The sequence below is a fragment of the Callithrix jacchus genome, chromosome 12 (assembly GCF_049354715.1).
Source record: "Callithrix jacchus isolate 240 chromosome 12, calJac240_pri, whole genome shotgun sequence".
Lineage (NCBI taxonomy): Eukaryota > Metazoa > Chordata > Mammalia > Primates > Cebidae > Callithrix > Callithrix jacchus.
In genome coordinates this window covers 18053133-18078833 of record NC_133513.1, presented here as the reverse complement: position 1 = coordinate 18078833, position 25701 = coordinate 18053133, and the positions used below count along the sequence as shown (strand labels likewise).

The following is a 25701-nucleotide window of genomic DNA, read 5'->3' as shown; positions in this document are numbered from 1 at the left end:
CAAAACATAGCAACCTTGGTGTAACAGACTTCCTGAAATGAAGCTTTTTTTTTTGAAACGGACTTTTGCGCTTGTTACCCAGGCTGGAGTGCAATGGCATGATCTTGGCTCACTGCAACCTCCGCCTCCTGGGTTCAGGCAATTCTCCTGCCTCAGCCTCCTGAGTAGCTGGGATTACAGGCACGTGCCACCATGCCCAGCTAATTTTTTGTATTTTTAGTAAAGACGGGGTTTCACCATGTTGACCAGGATGGTCTCGATCTCTTGACCTCGTGATCCACCCGCCTCGGCCTCCCAAAGTGCTGGGATTACAGGCTTGAGCCACCGTGCCTGGCCGAAATGAAGCTATTTTTAAAGGGCTTAATCGTGGTTCTATTTCCCAGATTACCTTGTGGAAGGGATCTTGTAGCAACCTTGAGCCAATTTGTCTCCCTCCCCTGCTTAAACAAGTATGTTTCCTTCATGTAATTATGTAATATTTACAAGAAGGGAAAAACTCCATAGTGACCCAGTTACATAACTTTCAAAATATTTTTATTACAGGCAGTCCAGATTCTCAGGGCGTCTTAGTAGACTGTCAAGTAATCCAGTATTTACCCAGAAGTCTGTTTCCGCTTTTGCAGTGGTACAGGTACTTATTTGCTTTGATGAGGAACTGTCCCTCTAACTTGATCCCTAGCTGTTTTGAATTTGGGGTGGGGCTTTGTCTTTTTCGCCGGAAAGAAGAGGTTCAGAGCCCACCTCCTCCCAGCAGGTAGACCAGTCTGGACGTGTCCTGACCACCCACTCACAGCCTGGCGTCCTTTCCTGGGGCTCTGTTTGCTCAGAGCTCTGCACAGGGTGACTGTCTGAATGCCGCTCTGTACTGTGGGGCTCAGCACAAACCCCAGCCTCTCCTGGCAGCTTTTTTCTTTTGCCTCTTTACAAGTCTTCTGGCAGCTCCTGCTTGGGATTCTAGGAGTCCAGCAGGACCCAACCAAGCCAGTTCTCAGCCCCAGGAATCACATGGAAAGCATCCTTCAGTGTTGAAGGACCTTTCAGCTGTTGGAGCATTGCCCAGGCAGGGTCTGCTCCAGAGAGCATGGCCGCCCACAGCGGGAACGTCAGTGGAGAGGGTTACGCCTTTCCTCTGAGAGTCCTCTTCTGCTTGCTTTGTAAAGGACCAGTAGCCCAGGCACCCAATTACTTGTTTCATGAAAACATAGCTTGTACTTCAGTGTTCCTCAAACTTGAGTAATAGAACCCTTTTAAACAACCCCTGCATTTTCATTTAGCTTAAGGGAAATGTGACCTAAATGTGTGAAAACCTAAAATCAGGTATAAATCCTCTGTCCTTAAAGCCCCTACCTCAATATAAAATCATTGCATACTTGCAAATTATTTTACAAGCACAGCTAGAAAACTATGAAAATTTGCATGGATCACGTTAATTTGGTGTGACAGGTGATGCTGTCCTTCTAATATTAAACTCTAACAGTGAGTGTGGTGTGGGTAGCTGGGCCCGACTTTTTGCGTCTGGCCTGCACATCCTTCCACATGCCCTGCCGTTACTCGCTGTCCCTCTTTCAAGTTGAGAGCCAGGAAAATGAATGCTGTGCGTGTCCACGGGCAGGAATTGGTTGCTTTGTTCAGGGTTGCCTTTGTAGGTGCTCACTGAATGCTTGTGGACTGAACAGAAGAAGGAATAAATGATCAGTTAAGGCCACATTCATACAAGGTATGTAATAGATATTTGAGAATGAATGACCACAGTGACTGGGGTTTTGTATTGTTGGTAGAGTGATGTGTGGCAGTAATTCAGCCATAATGAAGGTGAGAAAAATCATCATCGCCGTTGCTAACATTTGAGGGCTTGCCAAGCCTTGGACATGGGTTAACTCATTGAATCATACTTGGCGGTCTCTGTGATGGAAAAGGTTCCCAGTATTTTTAAAACAGATGCAGATTTTTATAAGGAGGTGCCACATTGGCCATTCTCTCTGTACCTTTTATTCAATTTGAATTGTATTTATTTGTTGGAATAATATATTCCCCCTGTTCAAACAGTGTAGAACATGACATGGGAAAAGTCTCTCTCTTATTCTCTACCCCAGGCACCCAGCCTCATTCCCCAGAGGCAGCTTGTACCCCAGGCACCCAGCCTCATTCCCCAGAGGCAGCTTGTACCCCAGGCACCCAGCCTCATTCCCCAGAGGCAGCTTGTGTTGATTTTTGCCTTCACTTTTTAAAAAATAATACTTTTAAAATAACGTTTTTTAAAGTTAAAAAGTTCAAACAGGTAAAAAGAAACGGTTTCTTTTCTAGTTTTGTTCAGGCTCCTGACTTGTATCCATCCCCAGAGACAATTAGGGTTACAGGGTCCTCGTATGTCCTAACAGTCATCTATCAGAGGTTCTCTACTAGGGGCGATTTTGCCCCTCAGGGGATACCTGGCAATGCCTGGACACATATTCAGTTGTCATGACTGAGGCTGTGAGTGGTGGTCAGGACGTGTCCAGACTGGTCTACCTGCTAGGAGGAGGTGGGCTCTGAACCTCTCCTCTCTGGCCAAAAAGACAAAGCCCCACGCCACATTCAAAACAGCTAGGAATCAAGTTAGAGGGACAGTTCCTCATTAAAGTCATTTGTGTGGAGGTCAGGGTTGCTGCTAACCAGCCTGCAGTGTCTGGGACAACCTCCCTCAGCAGTCAGTTACAGCCGAAGTGTCAGCAGTGCCGAGACTGAGAAACCTTGGCCTATGCATATGTAAAATAAGCAAATACAAACATCCACACACATTTATATACAAATGGTAGATAAGCCACACCCTGAGCTACGCCCTATTGCCTTTACATTTTAAAACAAAACAGGCTTATCTAGGCTAACTTTGCAAGACAGTTTTGAATACCCTGATTCTGAAAGCTCATCCTCTGAACATTGGGCAACAGGTGTGGGAGCAGGGCCAGCTTAGCCCAGAGCCCTCTGATTTTGTATTGTGGACTGGCTGGGTCTGCCTCTGTCTCCTGTGGTTTTCAGTCCCATAGTTAGCACACCTACTGCCGATGCTGTGGAATCCCTGTGTGCTAAAACACACCACAGGGTCGGAGCTCCTTTACACAATGGAATCTCTGTGTAGCCAACCCTCTGCCAAGTTCTTGATTGGAACAAGACTCCAGCCCTTTCTTCCTGTATCACTAAAATATTGGGACAGTGCCTTCTAGTCTTATCATAATCAAATTTGACACTAAAATGCCTGTGGAAAGGAAGGAGTGTGCTGGTTTGGCTGTTCTTTCCTGCATTGCTCCACTTCAGCCGGATTTGGCTTCACCCAGCCATGAGGGACAGTCTCGCATTAATGCACTTCCTTCCGAGGATGAGCAGCCAGCCAAATAGGCAATGGTCTGAAGGAGAAGCCAACCTTACAAGAGCGTAACTGATTGCTGCTAACTGTGGCTCATTCTTTGGATTTTGCTTCATAGGAATTGCTGCTTAATACAGGACTCAGGTAGCCCAGCCTGGTCATTTCTGATCCACGAAGCAAGAGGTTGAAAATAGTGCACACTTTCACGCAAATCCCGTTTCTTTTTTTTCCACCAGGTCTTCTTAATTATACATCATGCACCGCTGGTGAACTCATTAGCTGAAGTCATTCTGAATGGTGATCTGTCTGAGATGTATGCTAAGACTGAACAGGATGTTCAGAGAAGTTCTGTAAGTCACTAGCTTTGAGACCGTTGCTTGACCTTAATAAGACACCATTGCTCATTTTGCTAACCTGCCTGTTTCTCTAAAATCAGAAACTAACGTTCTGAGTATATAGCAATGATGATAGATAAGCTGGTCTGGGATTCATTGAGCCTAATCAGAGTCCTGATTGCATACCCAGGAAAAGCTGGGGTCGGGTACCTGGATTTGACTGATTGTGTGTTCTTAAACATGGATTGTACGACTCTGGGCCTTAGTTGCACATCTGTGTTATCGGGACACAGAAAATGCTCTATCGGAGGAACTGATATCTACAGAGGTTGGGCGATGAACATCCATGAATGACTCAGGCCCAGGTGAGGGCAGCAGAGAGTGGTGGGGTGGGGGGTGGGAAATTGGAGCGTATACGCCACCTTTGCGAGCAGCCTCTGTTTCACCCCAGGCTGCTGCTGTTATGCAGGAATATGGATGTAGGATTACTAGGTTTATTCATGTTTCTAGAGAAGCTGGAAATCTGCATTTTTGTGTGTAATCTTCAGTTTTAAATGATCACCAAACTTTGGACTAAACAGCACACTTGTGGTTTGTTGGAGCTTTTGGAGTTCCATCTGGTTATCACCAACCCTTGATGGCCAGTGTTGTGACTTCTCTTGAAGCTTTCCCATGGTGTCCTCTGTGTATCTTTTCTGTCATTCCTCACATCCTCATTACATGTCCTGAGCTCCAGCTGCCTTAATCCTGGTCTGACTTACCTTTCCCTCAGCATGTCCAGCATTTGTGCCTCCAAACCTGTGCCTTCACAGTATGCACAGCCTGGTTCCTGGTGTACCTGGAACCAGGTCTTTTGAAAGGTCTTGCCCACTCTAAGCTCCTTCTGGCAGGGATCTCACCTGTCCCTGAGTCAGCTGCAGCATAAGTGAGATGAGTGCAGCGCGTTTTATACCAGGGTCATTTCCTACGGGTTTCCTCCCTGCACCCAGGTGCTTAGGCAGTGGCCAGGCTGGTAAAAGGACCAGCTTGCCCTGGTGCAGTAGACCTGCTGCCCCACCTGCATGAATGTGTGGAATGTGACCCTGTGAATGAAAGGCCACCACTGCGCAGAGTATAATTAAAAGAGGCTCCTGCCCCCTGTACGAGTTTTTGGTGTATGTCGGTCTGGCCAGGTTGTTTTGTTATTCCGGAGAGCATTACCGCCTCTGAAAAGCTTCACAGAAACCCTGTCCTTGTTCAGCTGAATTGAATGGGGCCTTTTCATGGCCCCTGTCTGGCCTATCCCTTTCTTGATTCACTCAGCAGAGCTGATAAAGCTCTTTCTTCCGGCCAAGTGTTGTGCTAGTTCTGGGGATATACAATGTCATAAATAGTCTGTGCCACATTTGAGCTTTATAGTGTAGTAGAGAGATGGACATGGATCAGATATGCAAATAAATGTACTTTCTCAGCTCCTATAAATGCTCTATAGGGAAGAAATGTTTGGTGCGAGGATTTGGCTTGGAGGTGACAGGGGTGATATGTTAAACAGAAAGACTTCCCTAATGTTCCCTCTCATGACAACACATGGCCAGGCAAACGTGCAGCTGACTCAGTGTTTATGGGGCCACAGATATTTCTCCGCAACTTTCTTCATGTAGCGTTTGCTAAATGAATGTAAGTCACAGAAGGCTGAGTCAGCAGAACTAGTGGGGCCTCCGGTTAGAGGTGCCGTGTGCCCCCACGACCAGCTATGTGGCCGTGGGCAAGTTGTTTCTTCCCATTTAGAAAACCGGCGGCGCAAGCCCTGCTCTGGAGAGCCGATGGAGATGGGGGAAAATATAAAGTGTCCATCAAGTGCCTGATGGGTTACAAACTGGCCCCAGACCCGTTTGGTTTGGCCTGTGCAGTGTTTAAAAGAAAACTTTTTGAATCGCCAACACTAAAATTTAGGAAGAAAAGTCTGGGTTTTTGGAATCTCCAGTAGTCAGATAGCTGCCATGGCTTCGTCTCAGATTGTCTTACTGTAAGATACCCTCTGCAGTGCTGAAGTTAGACTTGGTGTTCTAAGAGACAAAACCAGAGATTACTGGGCTCTGGGATTTGCAGCATTTTTTATTTTAATTTAATTTTTTTTTTTTTTTTTTTGAGATGGAGTCTCACCCTGTTGCCCACGCTGTGGAGTCCAGTTAGGTGAGATCACTGCAGCCTCTGCCTCTGGGTTCAAGCATCAGCCTCCTGAGTAGCTGGGACTACAGGCATGCGCCACCATGCCTAGCTAATTTTTGCATTTTTAGTAGAGATGGGGTTTACCATGTTGGCCAGGATGGTCTTGAACTCCTGACCTCAAGTGATTTGCCTGCCTTGGCCTCCCAAAGTGCAGGGATTACAGGCATGAGACACTGCACCCAGCCTGCAGCATTTTTGAAGTTGTGATAAGAACACAGCATACCCTTTTAACATATTTTTATTTGTGTACCTAACATTATTGTTGAGTATAGATACAGCGTTGTTCAGCAGATTTCTAGATCTCGTTTATCTTTACCTGACTGAAACTTCAGAAGCTTGATGTGCTATCCATTGCTCTGGGGACACACCTGTATGACTGACACTTCACCCATCAGACAACAACTCTCCATCCCCCCAACCCCAGTAGTCACCAGTCTACTCTCTGCCTGAGTTTGACAATTTTAGATACCTCGTATCAGTAGAATCGTGCAGTGTTTGTCTTTGTCACTGGTTCATTTCACTTAGTGTAATGTCCTCGAGATTCATCCTTGTTGTGTGTATCAGAGCTTATTTCTTTGTTAAGGCTGAATGTGTGTGTGTGTGTGTGTGTGTGTGTATACCAAGAAATATACCACATTTTCTTTTTTTTCTTTATCCATTTATCCATTATTATGCAGGTTTTGTTTTGTCTTGAGACAGAGTCTGGCTCTGTTGCCCAGGCTGGAGTACAGTGGTGCAATGTCAGTTTACCACAGCCTCTCCCTCCTGGATTCAAGTGATTCTCGTGCCTCAGCCTCCCAAGTAGCTGGGACTACAGGCTTGCATCACCACACCTGGCTAGTTTTTTAATGTATTTTTAGTAGAGATGGGGTTTCCCCATGTTGGCCAGGCTGGTCTCAAACTCCTGGCCTCAAGTGATCCACCCACCTTAGCCTCCCAATGTGCTGGGATTACAGGCATGAGCCACCACGCTCGGCTATTATGCAGGGTGTTTTTAAATTCAAATTTTTTACTAAGATAATTATAGATTTGCATGCAGTTGTAACATAATACAGAGGGATCTTCCTCAGTTTCCCCCGGTGGTAACATCTTGCAAAACTCTACTACACTCTCACAAGCAGGATATTGACAATGATACATAGGATTTATGTATGAGCAAAAGCAAATTGCAGGTTACTGGCAACCTCTTGGTTTAGGACACTGGCCGTAGCTGAACTGTTTAGTGAGAGGAAGTGTGTAGGAGATCTTTTCTTTCTCCCGATGGCCTCTTCTTGGGATGAAGTTCTCACCTCCCTTGTGAGAGACATACAAACTGCTTTTGGAACATAACTGCTGGTCGTGGTGGACACCTGAGCTGAAAATGAGACTCTAGTGTGGAGGGAACTGCCAGCCCACATATGTCGGCTTTCTGCTTCCAGGTGCTACCTTTCCCTCAGTGTGAAGTTGAAGTTGGTTGTATTCTGATGATTATCGTTCAGATTTGGGAAGAGCACAGGCTGAATCCCATCTGTGACTTGTTTGACAATAGTCCTGGTATGATTTACCTTCCTTCCCTATGAGCAAGAACAGTCTCCTATTGTTTCCTGCCCAACTCGGATGTGGTTTGATCATACTTGTTTTAAGTTTCTTGGTCTTTTTTAACCTACTTTCTCCTTCCCGTAATTTGTAGATAAGTTACTGGTATTGCCTCTTTTTTACCAGCAGACCTTTCACAAAACCAAACCAAAATTGAAGAGAGAGAAGCAGAAGAGAGATCACAGTTATTTGAAAGGACCATAATTTAGGGTTAACACATCAGCATGGTTAGATGAATGTCTAATAGAAATTCATCTGTGCATTAAAATCATATGGTTCCTGCTCAGGGCTAATTCTTGCTATAATTCGAATGCAGACCAGATAGTGTTTCTTGTGTGGGGAAATCGAGCAGGAGAATACTAATTCTGAAACTGCTAACATCTCATTGTTTTTGCAGAATGAACATATAGATTAGAATTTGGGATATGCATCATTTCTTGTAGGTACTTTTTTTTAAAGGACTTTTTTTCCTCTTGAATTTCTGTGGAATAGTTTTCTTCCTTTTTGCATTCATTCATTCATTCATCTATTCATCCATTCCTTCAGCAGACATCTGTCGTATACTTGTGCTGAGAGATGAGGGATGTGGTGATGCACAGGAACAACATGACTCCTGCCCTCCCTGGGCTTCCCTCCTTCCGTGAGGATGGGACCATGTCTCGGAGATGCCTGTGCTACCTGTGCCATCATGGGGTTTGCCAGAGATGCCCAGGATGTGTTTGGTTCAGGCATGAATGACTCAGTGGGTGAAGTGCTAGCAAAGTTACAAGGGCTCTCGTGACATTCTCGTAATGACTGTCAGAGCAGAAATCACTTCCTAGCCTGCCCTTTGAATGCTGCCTTTTCTTTGCCTCAGTGGCTAGGTTTGGAGTGGGCTGCTTTTGGTGCTGTTCCACATTCTGCTTCCAGAGGCAGTCTCATGGAGCAAGTGCTGTAACCAGTTTCCCTGGGCTCCTCAAATCCTGATTTTACTAGGTATACCAGGGAGAGTTATTCCGCTTTCCCAGGCCTCAGTTTCTTACCTGTCCAGTGAGAATAGCAAATGTGGATTTAGGATGAGAATTAAATTCTGTGTAAAGTGCTTACTCCAAAGCCTTTTTATGTACACAACAAGTGCATAAATATTAGATGTTATCATAATAATGATCTTAGTTCCTGAGGCTGCATAGTGACCTGCCACCTCCTAGCTGGGACCTCCTTCCCTGGGCTTACGAGCTGTCTCTGGACTGATGAATGTGGAAACAGATACCATGCACCCCTCAGGGAGGTAGCTTTTGAGCAGACATCAAGGCACAGAGGGCGAAGTGTTAGTAATAACAGTGATGATGACAATACTAATGTTAGCCATTGCCACTGAGCGATGGTAGGCGAAGCCCTCCCTGTGTATACTGTGCTCTTCTCCATTCAGCCAGACCCAGATTTGTTTCTGGAAAGTGCAAATACTGTTGTTGTTGTTGCTTTGAGACAGGGTCTCACTCTGTTGTCCAGGCTGGAGAGCAGTGGTGTGATCCCAGCTCACTGCAGCCTCAGCTTCCCCAGCTCAAACAATCCTTCCACCTCAGTCTCGGGAGTAGCCGGGATTATAGGCGTGTGCCACCAGCTAGATTTCGCCATGTTAACCAGGCTGGTCTGGAACTCCTGGGCTCAAGCAAACCATCCACCTCGGCCTTGCAAAGTGCTGGGATTACAGGCGTGAACCATCACACCCATCTGGAAAGTACAAATACTTAACTGCTAATGTGTGTTCATATGGTCGACTGGCTGTGAAGTCAGGGTCTAAGGATTCTGGGGCAGAATCATCTTGCTTATCTCCAAATAAGGACATCGACAGTCTGTCTGTAGACACCAGTTTAGCAGTTAGGATGGTTTCCAGATGATTCTCTGGACACCTGTCACTTCTAGCAGCAGGACTCTCTGCCCAGCAGGATACTCCACCAGGATGTGGTGTGTGGAGCCATTGGCTAGGAAGCTAGCAGCCTTGCTTCTCTGGGTTATGTGTTTGCAGGGTCAGAGCGTTAATCATTGGCTTAGCTGCCCTGATCACTGCTGCAGGGCTTTCTTTACAACTCAGACTTGTATCTGATGTCAGCTGAGTCTCTCACTTGCTGAATGCATCAGGCAGGATAGCACCTCTTCCGGCTAGTATTAGAGTTCCTGAGTCTTTTAGTGACCCTCACTGTACTCATGATCCCCCAGTTAATCAGCGCTGGTTGCAAGGCACACACATTCTTCTTCCTGAAAATGCTAATTGGCTTCTGGAAGAAGGTTGATTGTGAATATCAAAGGGTAAAAATAGACTTCTATAAATTAAGGATCTTAATTGACCCATTCCGTAAGGGAATTAGAGCTTGGTGTATATTCTCCCTTTTGACTTGGCCATTGAGGGATATCCCCCATTCCCTCAATACAGTTACAGCTCCAAGTGCCATTCTTGCCCACTGAAATATTGAATGTGACACCTCTGGTTCATGTTTAAGAGCATGTGATAGAATCAAAATCCAGAGTTCAGTATGGTCCAGTACCAAGGAGTGTATCGTTATCTGAGAAACAGTTGCCTCTCCCTGTTTCCTGGAGCACAAGGTGGGCTGGATAACAGAAGAGGATCTCAGAGTGTCCCTTAATACTTGAGAAGGGAACAGCCTTTAGCCAGGGCTACAAGTGACTGTGACCAAAGACCCGGGGTTTTGGCCTTGGGCCAGCTAGCCAGAGAAGGGGCAGGGGCCTTCTGGAGGGGCTACATCCTGGAGAAGTCAGTTGGGACAGTGGAATGGGCAAAGTGGTCAGGGATGAGGGCAGAAAGCAGATGAGGGAGAAGGTTCAGGACGCAGACCCTAGCTGGCTTTTCCTGCAGTGTGACTCAGAATGAGCTTGGGGCAGTCACAAGGCCGATGGCAGTTCACTGTAGAATGAGGACCTTTCCTGGTTCTCATTCTCAGTGCCACCAATGGCACTGAGCCATTGGTGACTTCTGGGTTTCAACTAAAATCAGGAAATCGAGGAAGGAGACAGACAAATGAGGTATCCACCACTTCTGGTGTCTGCCCCTATGGCATTGTTAGTTTTCATAACTGGGCTGGCTTCTTTGGACATTTGTGATTTTTAACCAGACTTTGAGTTACTCGAAGCTGGGTCAGTATTACTTATTCAGATATTCAACAGATAATGACTGAGTATCTGCCATATGCCAGGCACTGTTCTAGGCACTGGAGATCCACCCAGTGAACAAAACAAAAACTTTGACCTCCAGGAACTTGGTTCTCATGCGGAGAGACAGAGGAACAATACAGAGAATAGTAAGCGTTGTGGCGCATTAGATGTGAGAAGCCCTGGGAAAACAGTAGTGAAGCAGAGGATGCACATGGGCAGTGCTTGGAGGCTGGGGTGTTACAGTTCTCAGTAGGGTGGCTGGGGTTGGCCTCGTTGGGAAGGTGAGGTAGGAGCACAGACTCGAAGCAACAGAGTGAGTCATGTTGATATCTGGGGGAAGAGCATTTCGGTCATAAAGAACAGCCAGTGCAAAGGCCATGCAGTGGGATGGTGCCTAATGTGTTGGAGGAACGGCAAAGGGTAGTGTGGCAAGGGGATGGGAAGTAGGAGATGAGGCTGGGAGAGGACAAGTGTCTGAGGGACATGGCGCCTGTGTGCCATTGGAGGACTCAGGAGTTGCTGTGGAAGGAGACTGGAACCCTTTTATCTTTGTGTCCCCATGTTTAGCATGGTTTCTCAGTCAACGTTGATTGTCTTGATGTGACAAGTCTCAGTATGGGAATCAAACACATATCTCTAATGAGTGGTGGGTCTCCAGTTTTGGGCAGTGCCAGAGTCCTTGAAACCAGTTTTGCTGCGGGATGCTTTGCCTGATGGGAGTCTGGGGGCTGCATGTGGGCAAGAAGGGGGCATTTTGCTCACTTCTCAGAGACCCCTGCCCTTTCTGGGCATTCCAGCAGATTTAACAACAGCGGGGTGGTGGTGGTAGTCATTTGTTTCATGCTTGAGGGCAGTGCAGCTCTCATCCCCGGAGGTGATTAGTGAGTGGGGGTTTCTTTAGAGCGTTCTGGGGCCAGTTGAGTAGCAGATCCTGGCTGACCTGAAATTGATTGCCCGCTGACCACTTTCTGGGTTGCTTACAGCCTGGCCCCAGGACACCCTCCTGATAGCCTCCAGATAAGCACAGGGACAGATTTGACAACTTCATGGGCAAAGAGAAGAAAAAATACAATATCTTACCATTAACTGTAGTCACCCTTCTGTGCAATGGAACACCAGATCTCACTCCTCCTGTCTAACTGGAGCTTTGTACCTATTGACCAACCTTTCCCCATCTTCCCCACTCGCATGTTTGCATCCCCTCCCTGCCCCGTCTTCAGTTACCACTGTTCTCCTCTCTACTTCTATGAGATCAACTTTGTTTAGATCCCACAAATGAGTGAGGTCATGCTAGCAGAGAGGTTTTTGAATGTCCTCACCACAAAGAAATGATAAATACATGAGGTGATGGATATGCTAAGTACCTTGATTTATTACATGACGTACTCATGTATTAAAACATCAGATTGTACCCCATAACTGTGTACAATTATAATGCATCCATTAAAAAATAGAAATAAGAGAAGAAAAAGGTAACATTAAACAGCTTTATTCATTCAAATAATATTGTGCTGGGTGACTTGAGTTATGGGTGGGTCATTTTCTGACATGAGCAGCACCCATCTGTAGAGCACAGGCTGGCTGCCATGCTCACCCTGGCACACTCCCTGCCATGAGTACTTGAGTCCCTACAAGTTGCAGGCAGGTGCCACGAGTGAACAAAACATCTGTCCCTGTCCTGATGGTCTGTTCGTGGGGGATAGACAGTGAGCCAGCTCTTCCTCACGGACTTGAGATTTGGATCTGAGAAGGAAATAGAAGCAACTTTGGGAGGTGTGGTGAGGAAAGCCCTGCTAAGGCGGGGGTCTTATATTGAGAACTGAGGTCAGGGAGCTAGGCTTGCTGAGAGTTGAGGTGGAGGCTGAGGGAGGAACATGGCCAAAACATGAAAAACAGTGAGTCAGAGACCTCTGTGGGAATGAGTTGGGTGTATCTGGGATCAGGAGGGAGGCCGGTATACAAGAAACATCTGGGATTTGTGGAAGAGAGGGACGGTTTTCATTTTATAGAAGGTGAACATGGCTGGGCATGGTGGTTCATGCCTGTAATCCTGCACTTTGGGAGGCTGGGGTGGGTGGATCGCTTGAGGCCAGGAGTTTGAGACTAGCCTAGGCAATGATGGTAAGGCCCTGTCTCTACAAAAAATACAAAAATTAACCGGGTGTGGTGGTGCATGCTTGTAGACCCAGCTACTCAGGAGACTGAGGTGGGAAGATCTCTTGAGCCTGGGAGGTGGAGGTTGCAGTGAGCCCTGATCACACCACTGCACTCCAGCCAGAGCAACAGAGTGAGACACTGTCTATAAAAAAAAGAATAGAAGGCGAGCCTGCTAGCTTGTCTCTTTGAACATCTCAGCTCATAATGAAAGAGAGCAAGGTGATGTTATTGTCACATGCTCCCCATGAGGAAGCCATAGTTCCCAGAGGTTAAGTGTTCCATTGGGATTGCAGGTGACGGGCCCCAAATCTCGATGCTCTTTCTATTCCATGTCTTTTTCTCACCACCTGCAATTATGTGTTCCAGTTTAGCACGAGATCCCAAGGCAGTGTAGCATTTTGGACTGAGTGTTTTGGGTAATGGAAAATAAATAATATTTCACAGTTCATCATCTTTTTTTGGATAACAGAATATACTAAAATAATCTTTTCAAAGAAATACCAGATAAGTGCTTGGTAGGTCATTGTTTAGTACGGGAGTGTGAGATGCCTCATTTTGTGTGATCAAAGAGGTCTGTTCAGTGCTTGTGAGGATCTTGCAATTAATAAATCTCACAAACATTTATTCACTCTTGATTAAATGCCAGAGACGGTGCCAGACATGGTGCTTGGCATTGAGAGGGACAGAGAAGATGACCAGAGGTAGAGAAGGCAAGGGAGAGGAAGCTGGCCCCCTACAGATTTAGTGACACGGCCGAGGTGGCTTTGCAAGAAGAAACTGCAGCACCGTCTTGATGTTAGCTGCCCCTCATCTCAGAGGAGGTGTTAGCTGCTCCTTCTCTCAGTGGAGGTGCTGAGCACATGGCTGCGAGAGGCCTGTGAGTGCTGAGTCTATTCCAGTCCCTGAAAGATGGACATTTCCTTGGTTTATGCGTCTGCAGCTACAGCACCCCTGATAATTAGTAATTCGTGGAGAAGAATGCCGTGTTCTCCTTGTTCATGGAAGTGGCCTGCTACCTCTTCATGTTCCTCAGTCGATAGCTTTCATTTTCCCCTTTACATTCAGCAGTGCCGTCAAATCGCCTCACTGACTTTGCAGCTGTGGATTCTGCATGCGTGTTTGGGCTTTGGTTCTGCAGCCCCACGTGGCTCCTGGATTGGCGAGTTAGGGATGTGCCTGTACGTCACCCCAGGGTGTATTCCATCTCATGCTTGCCAGTCACCTCCTTTTGGATGAGAACGGGCTCTACTGCACTCATCACCTGGCTTCCTTTTCCAGCCAGTGGACAAGCCACGTGCTGCAGTGCTGTTGGTTACAGTGGGTGTGACCCCCGGGACTTTTTATCTCTGTATATGTGAGATGAAAATGTGAAAAGATGCGTGTCTGTGGTCCCAGCTCCATGGGAGGCTGAGGCTGGAGACTTGCTTGAACCTGAGAGGTGGAGGTTGCAGTGGGCCAAATCGCACCACTGCTTTCCATCCTGGGTGACAGAGTAAGACCCTGTCTCCAAAAAAAAAAAAAAAAAAATGAAGAGTCACATTATAGACAGTGATACAATTGTCAGGTCAGAGGGACACCTGCTGAGTGATGTATAAACTGTCATTGAGCTTTTGTTGCAAGAGCTACCTGTTTCTCTGATTAGTTTGACATCGGCACGGCGTAGTCTTTACATAGCGTTTCTTGGAGGCTGGCCCAGCATTGGAAGGCGCAGCAAATGCATATGGAAGGGAATGGTGTTTAAGCTGTATAGTAGAAAGATTGTGCACATGGACACTGGAGCTAGACTCTTCCTGAGTTCAAATCCTGACTCTCACTAGTGGGTGACCTTGGGTAAGGTCCTCACCTGTGTAGTTCCTTGCCCCATTTCGTTATGTGTAGGATAAAGCAAGACAATGTATGTAAAGTGCTCAGAGTTGTGCTGGGCACATTTTGAGTGGTCACTGAGAATTTGGGATGGCTGTTATTACCTGGATAGAGTAACAAGAGTGTGCCATCTCTTGGCACCTCTCAGCAGCACTGTGGGGGAGATGTTAATATGATGGCCATTAATGGATGTGGAAACTGAGACCCATAGAGGAGAAGGTAGTAAGCAGTGGAGCCAGGACTCAAACCGTAGTGGGTCTGTGAATCCCACCATGGCTTTGTGCTCTGTACCTTGCCAGTCCCAGCCCCTGAGGCTGGAGATGGGGAAGGCTGGCCAGGAGCATGTCTAGCCCACTAACAAACCAGGGAGGCTGAGTCTAGCCCACTAACAAACCAGAAGGCCAGCAAGGAGTAAGTTGCTAGGAGCTTGGGAGTCAAGTTTAAAGCACAGAATGTGATTGTTTCTTAAAAGCCTCTCCCCTGCCCTGTCTTCCGTCCTCGTGATCTATTTGCCAGCGGGTTGAAAGGCAATGAAGATTTATCCAGTGCCCCTTCGCACCAGGCATTTTGCCTGTTGGATCCCACACTACCGCATGGTGGCGTGTGATATGGAAGTATTCTAGTCTCTGGTTTACAGATGAGGAACTGAGGCTCCTGTGGTCAGGGTCACTTGGCTGGTAGAAACTAGGTCTGAGACTGGGGGCCAGGTCTGCCTGGGCATGTTTTTTGTTAGTCAACATGGCCTGCCTCCTTTTTTTTTTTTTGAGATGGAATCTCCTTCTGTTGCCAGGCTGGAGTGCAGTGGTGCGATCTCAGCTCACTGCAACTTCCGACTCCCTGGTTCAAACAATTCTCCTGCCTCAGCCCTTCAAGTAGCTGGGATTACAGGCATGCACCACAATGCCTAGCTAATTTTTTATTTTAGTAGAGACGGGGTTTCACCATATTGGCCAGGATGGTCTTGATCTCCTGACCTCATGATCCACCTGCTTCTGCCTCCCAGAGTGCTGGGATTATAGGCGTGAGCTACCGTGTGCAGCTGGCCTGCCTCCTTTCTTAGGGGGAAAACCTTCCTCCTACTTTTCAAATCGCTTAGCAGAGCCGTTTGAGGAAGCATCCTCAGAAAGTGAGTGGACTCAGCCTGGGAGAGCCTGGAAGGGTCTTCTTAGTCTGATTATCATGACAGCTCTGACAGATCCAGGCAGAATCCCAGGCCACGAGGCCTCTCCTTCCCTTACCTGATGCCTCTGGCCCCCAGCATCTCTTTCTTTCCTTGGTGCTCAACCTAGATTCTTTCTTGGGCAAGCTGCCTGGTGCCCTGACATCCCTTTCCTGGTCAATTGCCAACTACTGCTTTCTCCTCTCACCGTGGCACCACTGAATAGATGTTGAGAAACCCACTCAACGCATTGCATTGACAGGAGATTGAGTCGAGGCATCCGATATCTCTTTGGAGCTGGTGACCATGAAGAAACCCTTTGTGAGCAGCACGAGCTAGCACCTGGCTGGAGAGGCTGGCCTGGGACCACTGCCCTGGCTTCCTGCAGAGTCCAGCAGCTGTGCGTCTGCCCCTGCCTGGGGAGCTGGCCGAGCACCTTAGGTCCATGAGTACCACTACTGTCACCAAGCACCCGCCACAGGTGACCTAGGCCTTAGCAGAAATAAAAGGCAAGTGGCTTCTTCCAGGCACACCTAGCAAGGTGGCTCCTGCTGGGCTCTGAGCTGGCTTTCTTACTATTCTCTCCTTCCCGAGTGTGCTGGTGAACTCCTGTTGACATCCAAGACTTGCATCACTCATTTCCTCCTCTATCAAGCCCTCCTGAACTCCCCTATGCCTCCCAGCCCTGGCGCATTTCCCCTCCCTTCCTCTGTGGCCCCCATCACTCTTGTGTGAACCTCTTCTCTTCCAGCGTCTGCACAGGCCATGTGGCAATACATGCAGGATTCGCTGGATTCACCAGGATTCACCTATCTGGGGCAGCACTCTGGGCTCGGAGAGGCGTGGCCTGTGGCTTCAAGCTCTTCTCCCAGCCCTCCTCTTCTCATCAATGCTCAGTGAATCCAGATCTCCCACCTGTTCCCTTTGCTCCTACCTCGTATTTAGGGCATTGCAGGAATCCGACTTCATTGAAAATCCCCTTGGCAAACTTCCTGGTGTTTTTTGTTTTTGTTTTTGAGATAGGGTCTTGCTCTGTCACCCAGGCTGCAGTGCACTGCCACTACCATGGCTCACTTCAGCCTCAACCTCCTGGGCTTAAGTGATCTTCCTGCCTCAGCCTCCCTAGTAGCTGGAACTACAGGCATACACCACCATCCCCAGCTAATTTGTGTATTTTTTGTAGAGACAAAGTTCTACCATGCTGCCTGGACTCATCTTGAACATCTGCGCTCAAGTGATCCTCCTGCCTCAGCCTCCCAAAATCTTGGGATTACAGGCCTGAACCACTGTGCCCAGGCCTGGGAAACTTTAAATTGAGAAATCACATAAATGAAATGAAGTATATAAAAGTGTAGTAATCTTAGATGTACTGCTTGATGATTTTGTACACATGATTATACTCATGTATAATTCAAGTCAAGATAAAAAACATTTCTGGCGACCGATAAAGCCCCTCCTCAGTCTGTAATCCACACCTCCACCCCACCCGAGAGAAACATCTTTCTGACTTCTAAAGCTGTCTTTTCAAAGTTTTTTTTTGTGATAAAATAAGCATAAAATGTACTGTCTTAACTATTTTTAAGTGTTCGGTTCAGTGGCATTAATGCATTCTATAAAGATGTTCTTTACATTTAAAGACTGCTGGTAATATTTTCTTGTTCGGGTCATAAAATTTTCTAGTGCTGGCAATATTTAAATAGTGCTGGTAGTAAAACTACTGCATGATATAGAAGCGAATAGAGCAGAAAGTGAAAGTTCCTCCAACCTCAGTATCTTCCTCAGAGGGAACCGCTGTTCTCAATTTGTGTATCCTTCCAGACCTTTTTCTGTGTATATTCGTGTAAGTATCAACCCAGTCAATACATGATATACACATATGTTTCAGCTCCATAGTTTTGTTTTTTTTTTAAACCATAAACTGAATCATTGATTGTTGATTGATTGCAAGTTGCTTTTTCATGTGCCGCTGGTGTCCAGGTCTTTCTAAGCTGGTGCGCCCACATGTGGTGGAAAATGTTCTGTTTGACATCTGTCTTCTCAGCCATGTGTCTCCCCTCCTCCACTCAGGCACCCAGTCTTTGGTTGTTTCCATCTCCCTTCCCATCTCCTGTTGCTGCCCTTTGCAGAGTCTGCTGTCAGATTCCTCCATTCTCTGAAAGACTGATCCCTGGGGATTCTCCTTCCCCAAAGTATTTTTGCCTTTTGAAAAAGCAAAGGCCAAAGCTTTTTAGGTGAAGGGGTTCAAGGCTGATGGAAGACATCATTCACCAGCAGGTAGGTACAGACACTTAGGGAGTAGTTAGGTCCTGGGGCACCTCTAAAATGTCGTTGCTGACTGTCAGCTGGCCCTGACCCCAGAAGCCAGCCCAAATATTCAGCTGCAGAGCTCAAGGCTCCCTGTGTTTCACTGCAGTCAGCAGGGAGGCTCCTTCCATTCATGATCCTCCTGCAGCCCAGCTGCAGGCACCTGGGAGCGCTTGGTGAAACTTAAACCTGTGACATTGGGGAAATGTAGACCTTGTTTGGGGAATACTTTCCTCTGGGGCATGTGTTGTGTTCTTTCTTTATGAGAAAATCAACGCAAAGGCCTTCTGATTTCTTATGGGCTTTTCCACTTCTGGTTAGTTTGGGTGAGCTTGCTCTTTCATTGTGCTAAGTTTAGCTCCTAAGAGTGTTCGGCTTTTTTCCCCCTCCTTCCCTCCCTTTCCTTTCTTCTCCTTTTTTCATCATTCTGTCTTCCCCTTTGGGCACAGCCTTGTACAAACATTCATTCCTATAGCCATGAGCTCACTAAACAGCAGCCTGTTGGCCCCTGCTCTGGTCTAGGCACCTGGGAGTAGAGCTGAGAACACAGTGGCAAGAGGAGGGACAGAGACTCTTCTCCTGGGGGCTTCAGACTGGAGCATGCTGGACTGTCCAGTGCAATTCAAGCATTCTGGGGAGGACAGCAGCCGGAAGGAGGGTGTCAGGAGCAGCAGAAATGGTCACAAATCTCTGCCCACACTTCCCAGCCAAATTCTAACAGCTTCTCCATGCTAATTGTGACGTTTTGGTGTTCGCATTAAGAAAAAAAAAAAAAAAAAAACTCAGGTTTTTAAAATATAGAATAAAAGGAAACAAAAATCACCCATAATCCCAATGACCAAATGACCCCTGTTGAATTTTTACTGTACCTATATTTATATAGAGAGAGGCAGGGTCTCACTGTGTAGCCCAGGCTTGTCTTGAACTCCTAGGCTCAAGCAGCCCTCCCATCTCAGCCTCCCAAAGTGCTGGGATTATAGACGTGAGCTCCATGCCCAGCTGAATTTTTAAAATAAAGTTAATATGTATACATGATTAGAAATCACAAACCAAAAGGTCTAAAAAATGAAAGTGTGCTTTGTGTGAGTGCGTACGCAGTGCCACTGCTTTTTTTATTACCCTAAGATGCCAATATATTCTTAGGCATCTTTCCAGGAAAAGTCATGTTTACACCATGATGTGTCACCTTTGAAAAACTTCACCTGAAAGGGACCCTACTGCATGCTCTGGTCTTGCTTTTTCATCCTGGTGCTGTGTCTGTACCAGCATATCTAGGAATAAAAAGGCCCCAGTCCTCTTAGATTCCCACTCTTTCCACAAACAGATGATAGTTACCTAACAACTCCCCTATCAATGGACATTTAGGTTATTTCCAGTTGTTTACTGGAAGGTCGTGTTAGAAAGGTCTGAAATTTCCCAATAAGCACGCCCTTCCATGACAGACACCTGATCACTGAGAAAAGCAGATCCCTTTGGAAAGTTTTAAAATTCATTCTTGCAGCTGATTTTTTTTTTCTCTTTTTAGATGTAGGCAGGGAAAAGAAGGTAATGTTTCATGTTGGATGCTCACTGTTTCAGCACTCTCTGAAGAAACTTCATTTTTTATTTTTTGTTTAATTTTTTTGAGATGGAGTCTCACTCTATCACACCCAGGCTGGAGCGCAGGGGTGTGATCTTGGCTCACTGCAACCTCCACCTCCCGGGTTCAATCAATTCTCTTTCCTCAGCCTCCCAAGTAGCTGAGACTACAGGTACCTGCCACCACACCTGGCTAAGTTTTTGTATTTCTAGTAGAGATGGGTTTCACTGTCTTGGTCAGGCTGGTCTCAAACTCCCGACCTTAGGTGATCCACCTGCCTGGGCCTCCTGCCTCCCAAAGTGTTGGGATGCAGGTGTGAGCCACCATGCCTGGCCTCTGAAGGAACTTCATATCCATGGGTTCCTTTGGTTCTAGGGGGCCACAATTAGTCTCCCAGGGTTTTAGACCAGCAACCTAAGGCTAAGGAAAGGCCAGCTGGATGGGGGTTCATACCACTTGGCCAGCCCCAGAAGCTGAGCACTTAGTTTCACTTCGACAGTTCTGCCACTTTGTTCTGTATGTCTGAGTTCACACAGAGCTTAGGGAGGGGTTTCTACATCTGTCTGCGTGAATTTCTGCTCATAGCTTCAAACTAGGGCACGTTTTGCCCTGCAGTTGGTCTGGATTTTCTGTTTCGATTGCTGTGTGGCTAGCTCTGAAATTCACTAGGAGTTGGGAGTGATGGGAGGAAGCTAACTTCCTGGGTTTGGATGCTTCAGGAGAAGATGAGAAGGCAACTACGCTGCGTTTGATCACCCAGTATCTTAAGCGGACTCTGATGGATGCTGTCTGTCAAGCAGTTTGCATTTTGAATGCTCCCATCCCGGGGTCCTCGGTTGTTGGCGACTGTAATGCACTATCTGGGTTTGAGACCTAAATTGAGACATGATTCTACTGGATAGTAGAATCATGTCTCAATTTATCTGTCATTTTTATGTGGTTGAATAATTCACAGTGGGCAAATAAAAATTAATGTTTGTATTTGAATGCTAATTCAGCTTTCAATTAGGTTTTCTTTTGAGCATTATTGAAATTAATCTCTGTTTCTTAAGCACATTTCCATTTATTGGCAAGGTACGGTGGCCCCCAGAATATAATTGGTCGTTGTTTGGAGTAAATTCAGATTGATAATCCATATCGAGATAATGGAAAAGTTTATTTTATTAAAACTTTTTTAAATGACAAAATGATGTCTGAACATTATTCAGACTCTAGAAAGAGAAAAACACTTCAATCAAAATCCTGCCTTAAACAAATAGTTTTCTTCTGTCTTTTGCTCCTTTCCAGTCTGTTTGCATGTCTATACTCTTTTTTTCTTTTCTTTTTTGAGACAAGGTCTCACTCTGTCATCCGGGCTGGAGTGCAGTGGCACCATCTTCGCTCACTGCAGCCTCTGCCTCCTGGGCTCAAGCAGTCCTCCTACCACAGCCTCCTGAGTAGCTGAAACTACATGTGCCCGCCACCATGCCCAGCTAATTTTCCTATTTTTTGTAGAGATGGGGTTTCTCCATGTTACCTAGTCTGTACTTGAAATCCTTAACTCAAGTGATCCTCCCAAAGTGCTGGGATTACAGGTATGAGCTACCATACCTGACATTCCTCTTTAAAGAGTATTACATGTGGAACTAAGTTTGAGCTTCTGGTGAAACACTGTTATTTTAGGAAGAGTGTGAGCTTTGGAATTGGCAAGGCCCAGGAAGTCCCAATTCAAATTCTGACTTCAACTCAGTAGCTGTGTGACATTGGGCAAGTTATTTAACCTTCTGCGCCTCTATTTTCTCAACAATAAAATGAGACTGATCGTTCTTGTACATTGTGGTTATTATAAAGACTGAGATAGTTGACGCTGGCCTCATTCTGTCGCCCAGGCTGGAGTGTAGTGGCATGATCTGACTCACTGAAGCCTTGACCTCCTGGCCTCAAGCAATCCTCCTGCCTCAGCCCCGAAAATGCTGGGATTAGAGACATGAGCCACTACATCTCACCATCTCTGACTTTTTTTAAGGAAAAACTTCATCATTTGGGGCAAGCTGATCTTTTACTTATTGCTGATACCTACTAGGCTCCCTGTCTAATAAGAGCCTAGTAAGTACCTAGAATTTGACTATACCCACTACACCTGGCTTTTTCTTTCTGGTTATTTATCTGCATCTAATATAATAGCAAGGTACACTGGTGTTCCATTTCCTGTAGTGATAGTTTTGTTTAAAATGAACTTATTTGGGTTAAAATCAATAATAATATCAGTGTGCCATAGCTAAGACATAGCTTATGTGGCTGGTACATGGTTTTGAATCCCAGCTCTGCCGTCTCCTGGCTGTGTGACCTCAGGCAGATCCTTTTCTGTCTGTGCTTCTGTTTCTTCACCTGTAAAATGAGGATGGCACGGTGATATCTAATGGAGTTGCTGTAAAGTTCAAACGAGATCAGTCAGAGCCTTAGAACAGTGTCTGGCACATAAGAAAGTACCATAGAAGTGTTAATCAGAAGTGTGTTCCTTACACAAACATTTGGGGATTGTAGAGCTGGTGCTGGTAAAATGTACCATTTCTGGCTCAGGACAGTCGGCAAGAAATGGTAGCTGGCACTGTTGTTTTGGTTGTTTGATGATGACGTTAATAATGGGCATAATAATAGATCTGGAGGTGGCATTCATTTTGGAGATGAATTGCCTTTATTAAAAGATGTTTTTATTGTCTGTATTCATGGGGTAAAAGGGCAGGTTTGCCAGGTTGATGAATTGCATTGTGGTGAAGTGAGGACCTTCAGTGCATCTATCACTGGAGGAACGCACAGTGGAGTACCGCACACTGGTCCTACCCAGCACCCTCCCTTCATCCACCCCTTCCAACTCCACCACCTCTCCCAGTCTCGTCGTCCATCATCCCACACTCTGCTGCCATGTGCACTTGTTATTTAGCTCCTGCTTATGAGAATATGCAGTAAGTGTCTGAGTTATTTCACTTAAGATAATGGTCCCCACGTTGCTGCAAAAGACATGGTTTCCTAATTTTTTAGGGCCGTATACTATGCCATTATGTCATAGTATACAAGTCATTTTCTTTATCCAGTCCTCTGTGGGTGGACACTTAGGCTGATTCCATGTCTTTGCCATTGTGAATAGTGCCACTATAGTAAACATGCGAATGCAGCTATCTTTTGATAGAGTGGTTGCTTTTGGAGATTAGTTTCTTAGGACAGAAACTTTTGGGCAACTTGATAGCATCCAGCAGGATTCCAGTGTTTGAATTCACCTGTTGCCTTCGTTGGACTTTCATAGGCCAAGCCCAGCATTCGATGCTTCATTAAACCCACCGAGACGCTTGAGCGGTCGCTTGAGATGAACAAGCACAAGGGCAAGAGGCATGTGCAAAAGAGACCCAACTACAAAAACGTTGGGGAAGAAGAAGATGAGGAGAAAGGGCCCGCTGAGGATGCCCAAGAAGACGCCGAGAAGGCTAAAGGTACAGAGGGTGGTTCAAAAGGCATCAAGACGAGTGGGGAGAGTGAAGGTGAGTGTCCCCATGAACGCCGCCCTGCGCCTGCGCCGCCAGCCAGCCCGCCCACCAGCGAGGCTGCCACCTGTGCCCTCTCCACCCCGACTTCTGCTCCCCTTAGTGTCCAGCCAGTGATTTGGTTCCTTCCTCACACTAGCGTACCTCATTCTATACAGCCCTGCCACTCGGAGGCTGCTGTGAGTGTGTGTCATACATAGGTCCAGTGCAAGTTCCGCCCTCATGGGATGTGTGACCTGGGGCCAGGTTTCCTTACCTAGAAAAGGCAAGTGACAAATATTACCCACTTTGTAGCATTCATACAAGAATTAAATGTATGAATATGTGCAATGTGCTCCAAACAGTGCCTGGCCCCTTGTTAAATGCTGCAAAGGATTGGACACTGCAGAAGTATCCATCACTATTACGACAGTAGGAGCAGCATGGAATTATTATCTTTATCCTCATTGCTGTTACAATTATTCTGTGTAACCTGGTGTTATGATTTGCATCCTGCGCACTGTGGGAAGAAAGAGGATTTGTGTTTAATGAAATTATATGCTTGTAGGCCAGGTAGAGTGGCTCACACCTATAATCCCAGCACTTTGGGAAGCCAAGGTGGGAGGATCGCTTGAACCCAGGAGCTTGAGACCAGCCTGGCCAACATGGCAAAACCTGTCTCTACCAAAAAAAAAAAAAAAAAAAAAAAAAAGTATTCTTTCAGTGTCTTTAAAATACTGAAAAATTAAATATAACTCCCTCAGTTCTTATATTAAGGTTTTTTAAGTCCTGTCTGTTTAGAATGAGGTACACTCGTGTGTAGTACATATGTGCTCAGTAAGCAAAATCATTCATTCCTCTTTTTGCCCTTGCTGGGAATTCTGTTCAGGTTTTCACCTCCCTCTCGTTGAGATGCTAAAACCTTCTTGAATTGGAGATCATTTACTTTGGGATTAAGCAAACTGAAAGTGCCCCATTGCTTGTGTCGTGGGCCAGGCTCACAGCCACACAGATGGGGTCTCTGCCTCTGGTCCTGGGCACTAGGGCTGGGCAGTGGGAAGTGATGAGGAGTCTGATACTTGGTAGAAGAGAAGGTGGGACTCTTCTTGGGAAGGTCTGACCATGCCTTCTGGGATAAACTTGGCATCTCCTCAGCAGTCTGGCCACGGTCCCTGTGGGTGTGGGGAACACTTCCTGTGAGCCCCTCCTCCTGTGCCTTGGGCTCACAGTGGCTGCTCTGAAGCCAGCTTTCCACAGCCCTGTCAGCAAGGACTGTGTGAGCTTCCCAGTCCAGGGCATCTGAAGCTGTAACACAGAGCCACTCACTCACTCAGTGACTGAGAGCTCATTTGCCTGTGGGAGTTGCCTGAGATTCCACAGCCAAAGCATGCCCCCGTCACCACCTTGCCTGCCCCATCATGTCTTTCTCAGCAGTTGTCAGTGAATACCATGATCACATTTCAGTAACTGTAACCAAAATGTCTCTCTGGTACCACCAGACCTCTTTTTAAGGTTGAGATCTCCAGCCTTCTCTTATTTCTGTTTAAAGTGTACAGTAGGCATTTTGGTTTAGGAATTCATTTTTGGCCTGGGAAGCCTTTGCCAGTAAATATCACTGTGGTGGGGAGGGGAGGGCCAAACACAAGGTAAGCCATACTAATTTGCCTGTTGGGGTCATTCTGATTATTTTGTTATTATGCAGAAGAAAATTGTCTGCCTAAGCCCTATGGTTAGCTGTTCTGTCACCACACTGGGGGAGAAATGGACATCTTCACCTCATTTTGTGCACTGTGTTCTCATCAATTTTGTTTTGGAAAGATGCTACCTCTTTCCTTCCAGTCCTTTTAAGGATGCTCTCTAACCAGGCCTCAGCCGTGACTAACGGTGTGGATCAGGCAGGCTTGGACCCAAAATCACAATCAAATTGGTCAGCCAGGCAGCCCAGTCCTGGCACACAGGGACTTCAGGCCAGTTTTGACGGCTGCTGTTTCAGCTTAAACTGCTTAGATTTGAGTAGGGGCTCCTGGAAGCTGCGCCCAGCTGCCCTGTGCATGGTATGAGGGAATGAATTTCTGCCACCTTCAAAAGGCAATTTTCCAGGTGGTTACTCAGCCAGATCATGCCACACAGGACCCAGGAATCTCCCCAGAGGCTTTGCTTGGACACTTGGTGCTTCAGGACTCAGTCATGCATGGCTCCCCACGACCCCCTTTGCAATTTTGATGCCCTCCTAGTTTCTTGAGCACATTAGTCATTTCAAAATATGATGGGTCTGTCATTTTGTCACTCAGCTCACCATAAATAAATACAACTTTCATAAACAGGTCCTGCCAGGCAACAGCACTTGTATTCTGGAGCTTTCTGAATCATATATTTGCTCTCTTGATTATTCGTAAATGTGAAGGTGTAGTTGGTGAGTGTTCTCTCCTTAGACGGTATCTGTGTTTGGATGAAACTGTACAGCTTTAATTCCTGTGAGTTGGAAGGGTGTCAGGCACATTTCCTCATTTACACTGCATGCCAGAGAACAGTGTAGATGC

The 25701-nt window shown here is 46.4% G+C and overlaps 1 protein-coding gene across 13 annotated transcripts in view; it reads left to right on the top strand.

The window, feature by feature from the left end:
- CLEC16A (C-type lectin domain containing 16A) overlaps positions 1-25701 on the top strand; it is a 229092-nt gene that overhangs the window by 36351 nt on the left and 167040 nt on the right. For 9 of the 13 annotated variants that reach the window (XM_035267035.3, XM_035267030.3, XM_035267038.3 and 6 more), the window contains 2 exons: positions 3577-3690; positions 22948-23179. In XM_035267035.3, the coding sequence (XP_035122926.2) occupies positions 3577-3690; positions 22948-23179 (346 nt within the window). The remainder of the gene's footprint in view (positions 1-3576; positions 3691-22947; positions 23180-25701) is intronic. The other 4 variants (XM_035267032.3, XM_078344753.1, XM_078344752.1 and 1 more) reach the window with 1 other exon arrangement.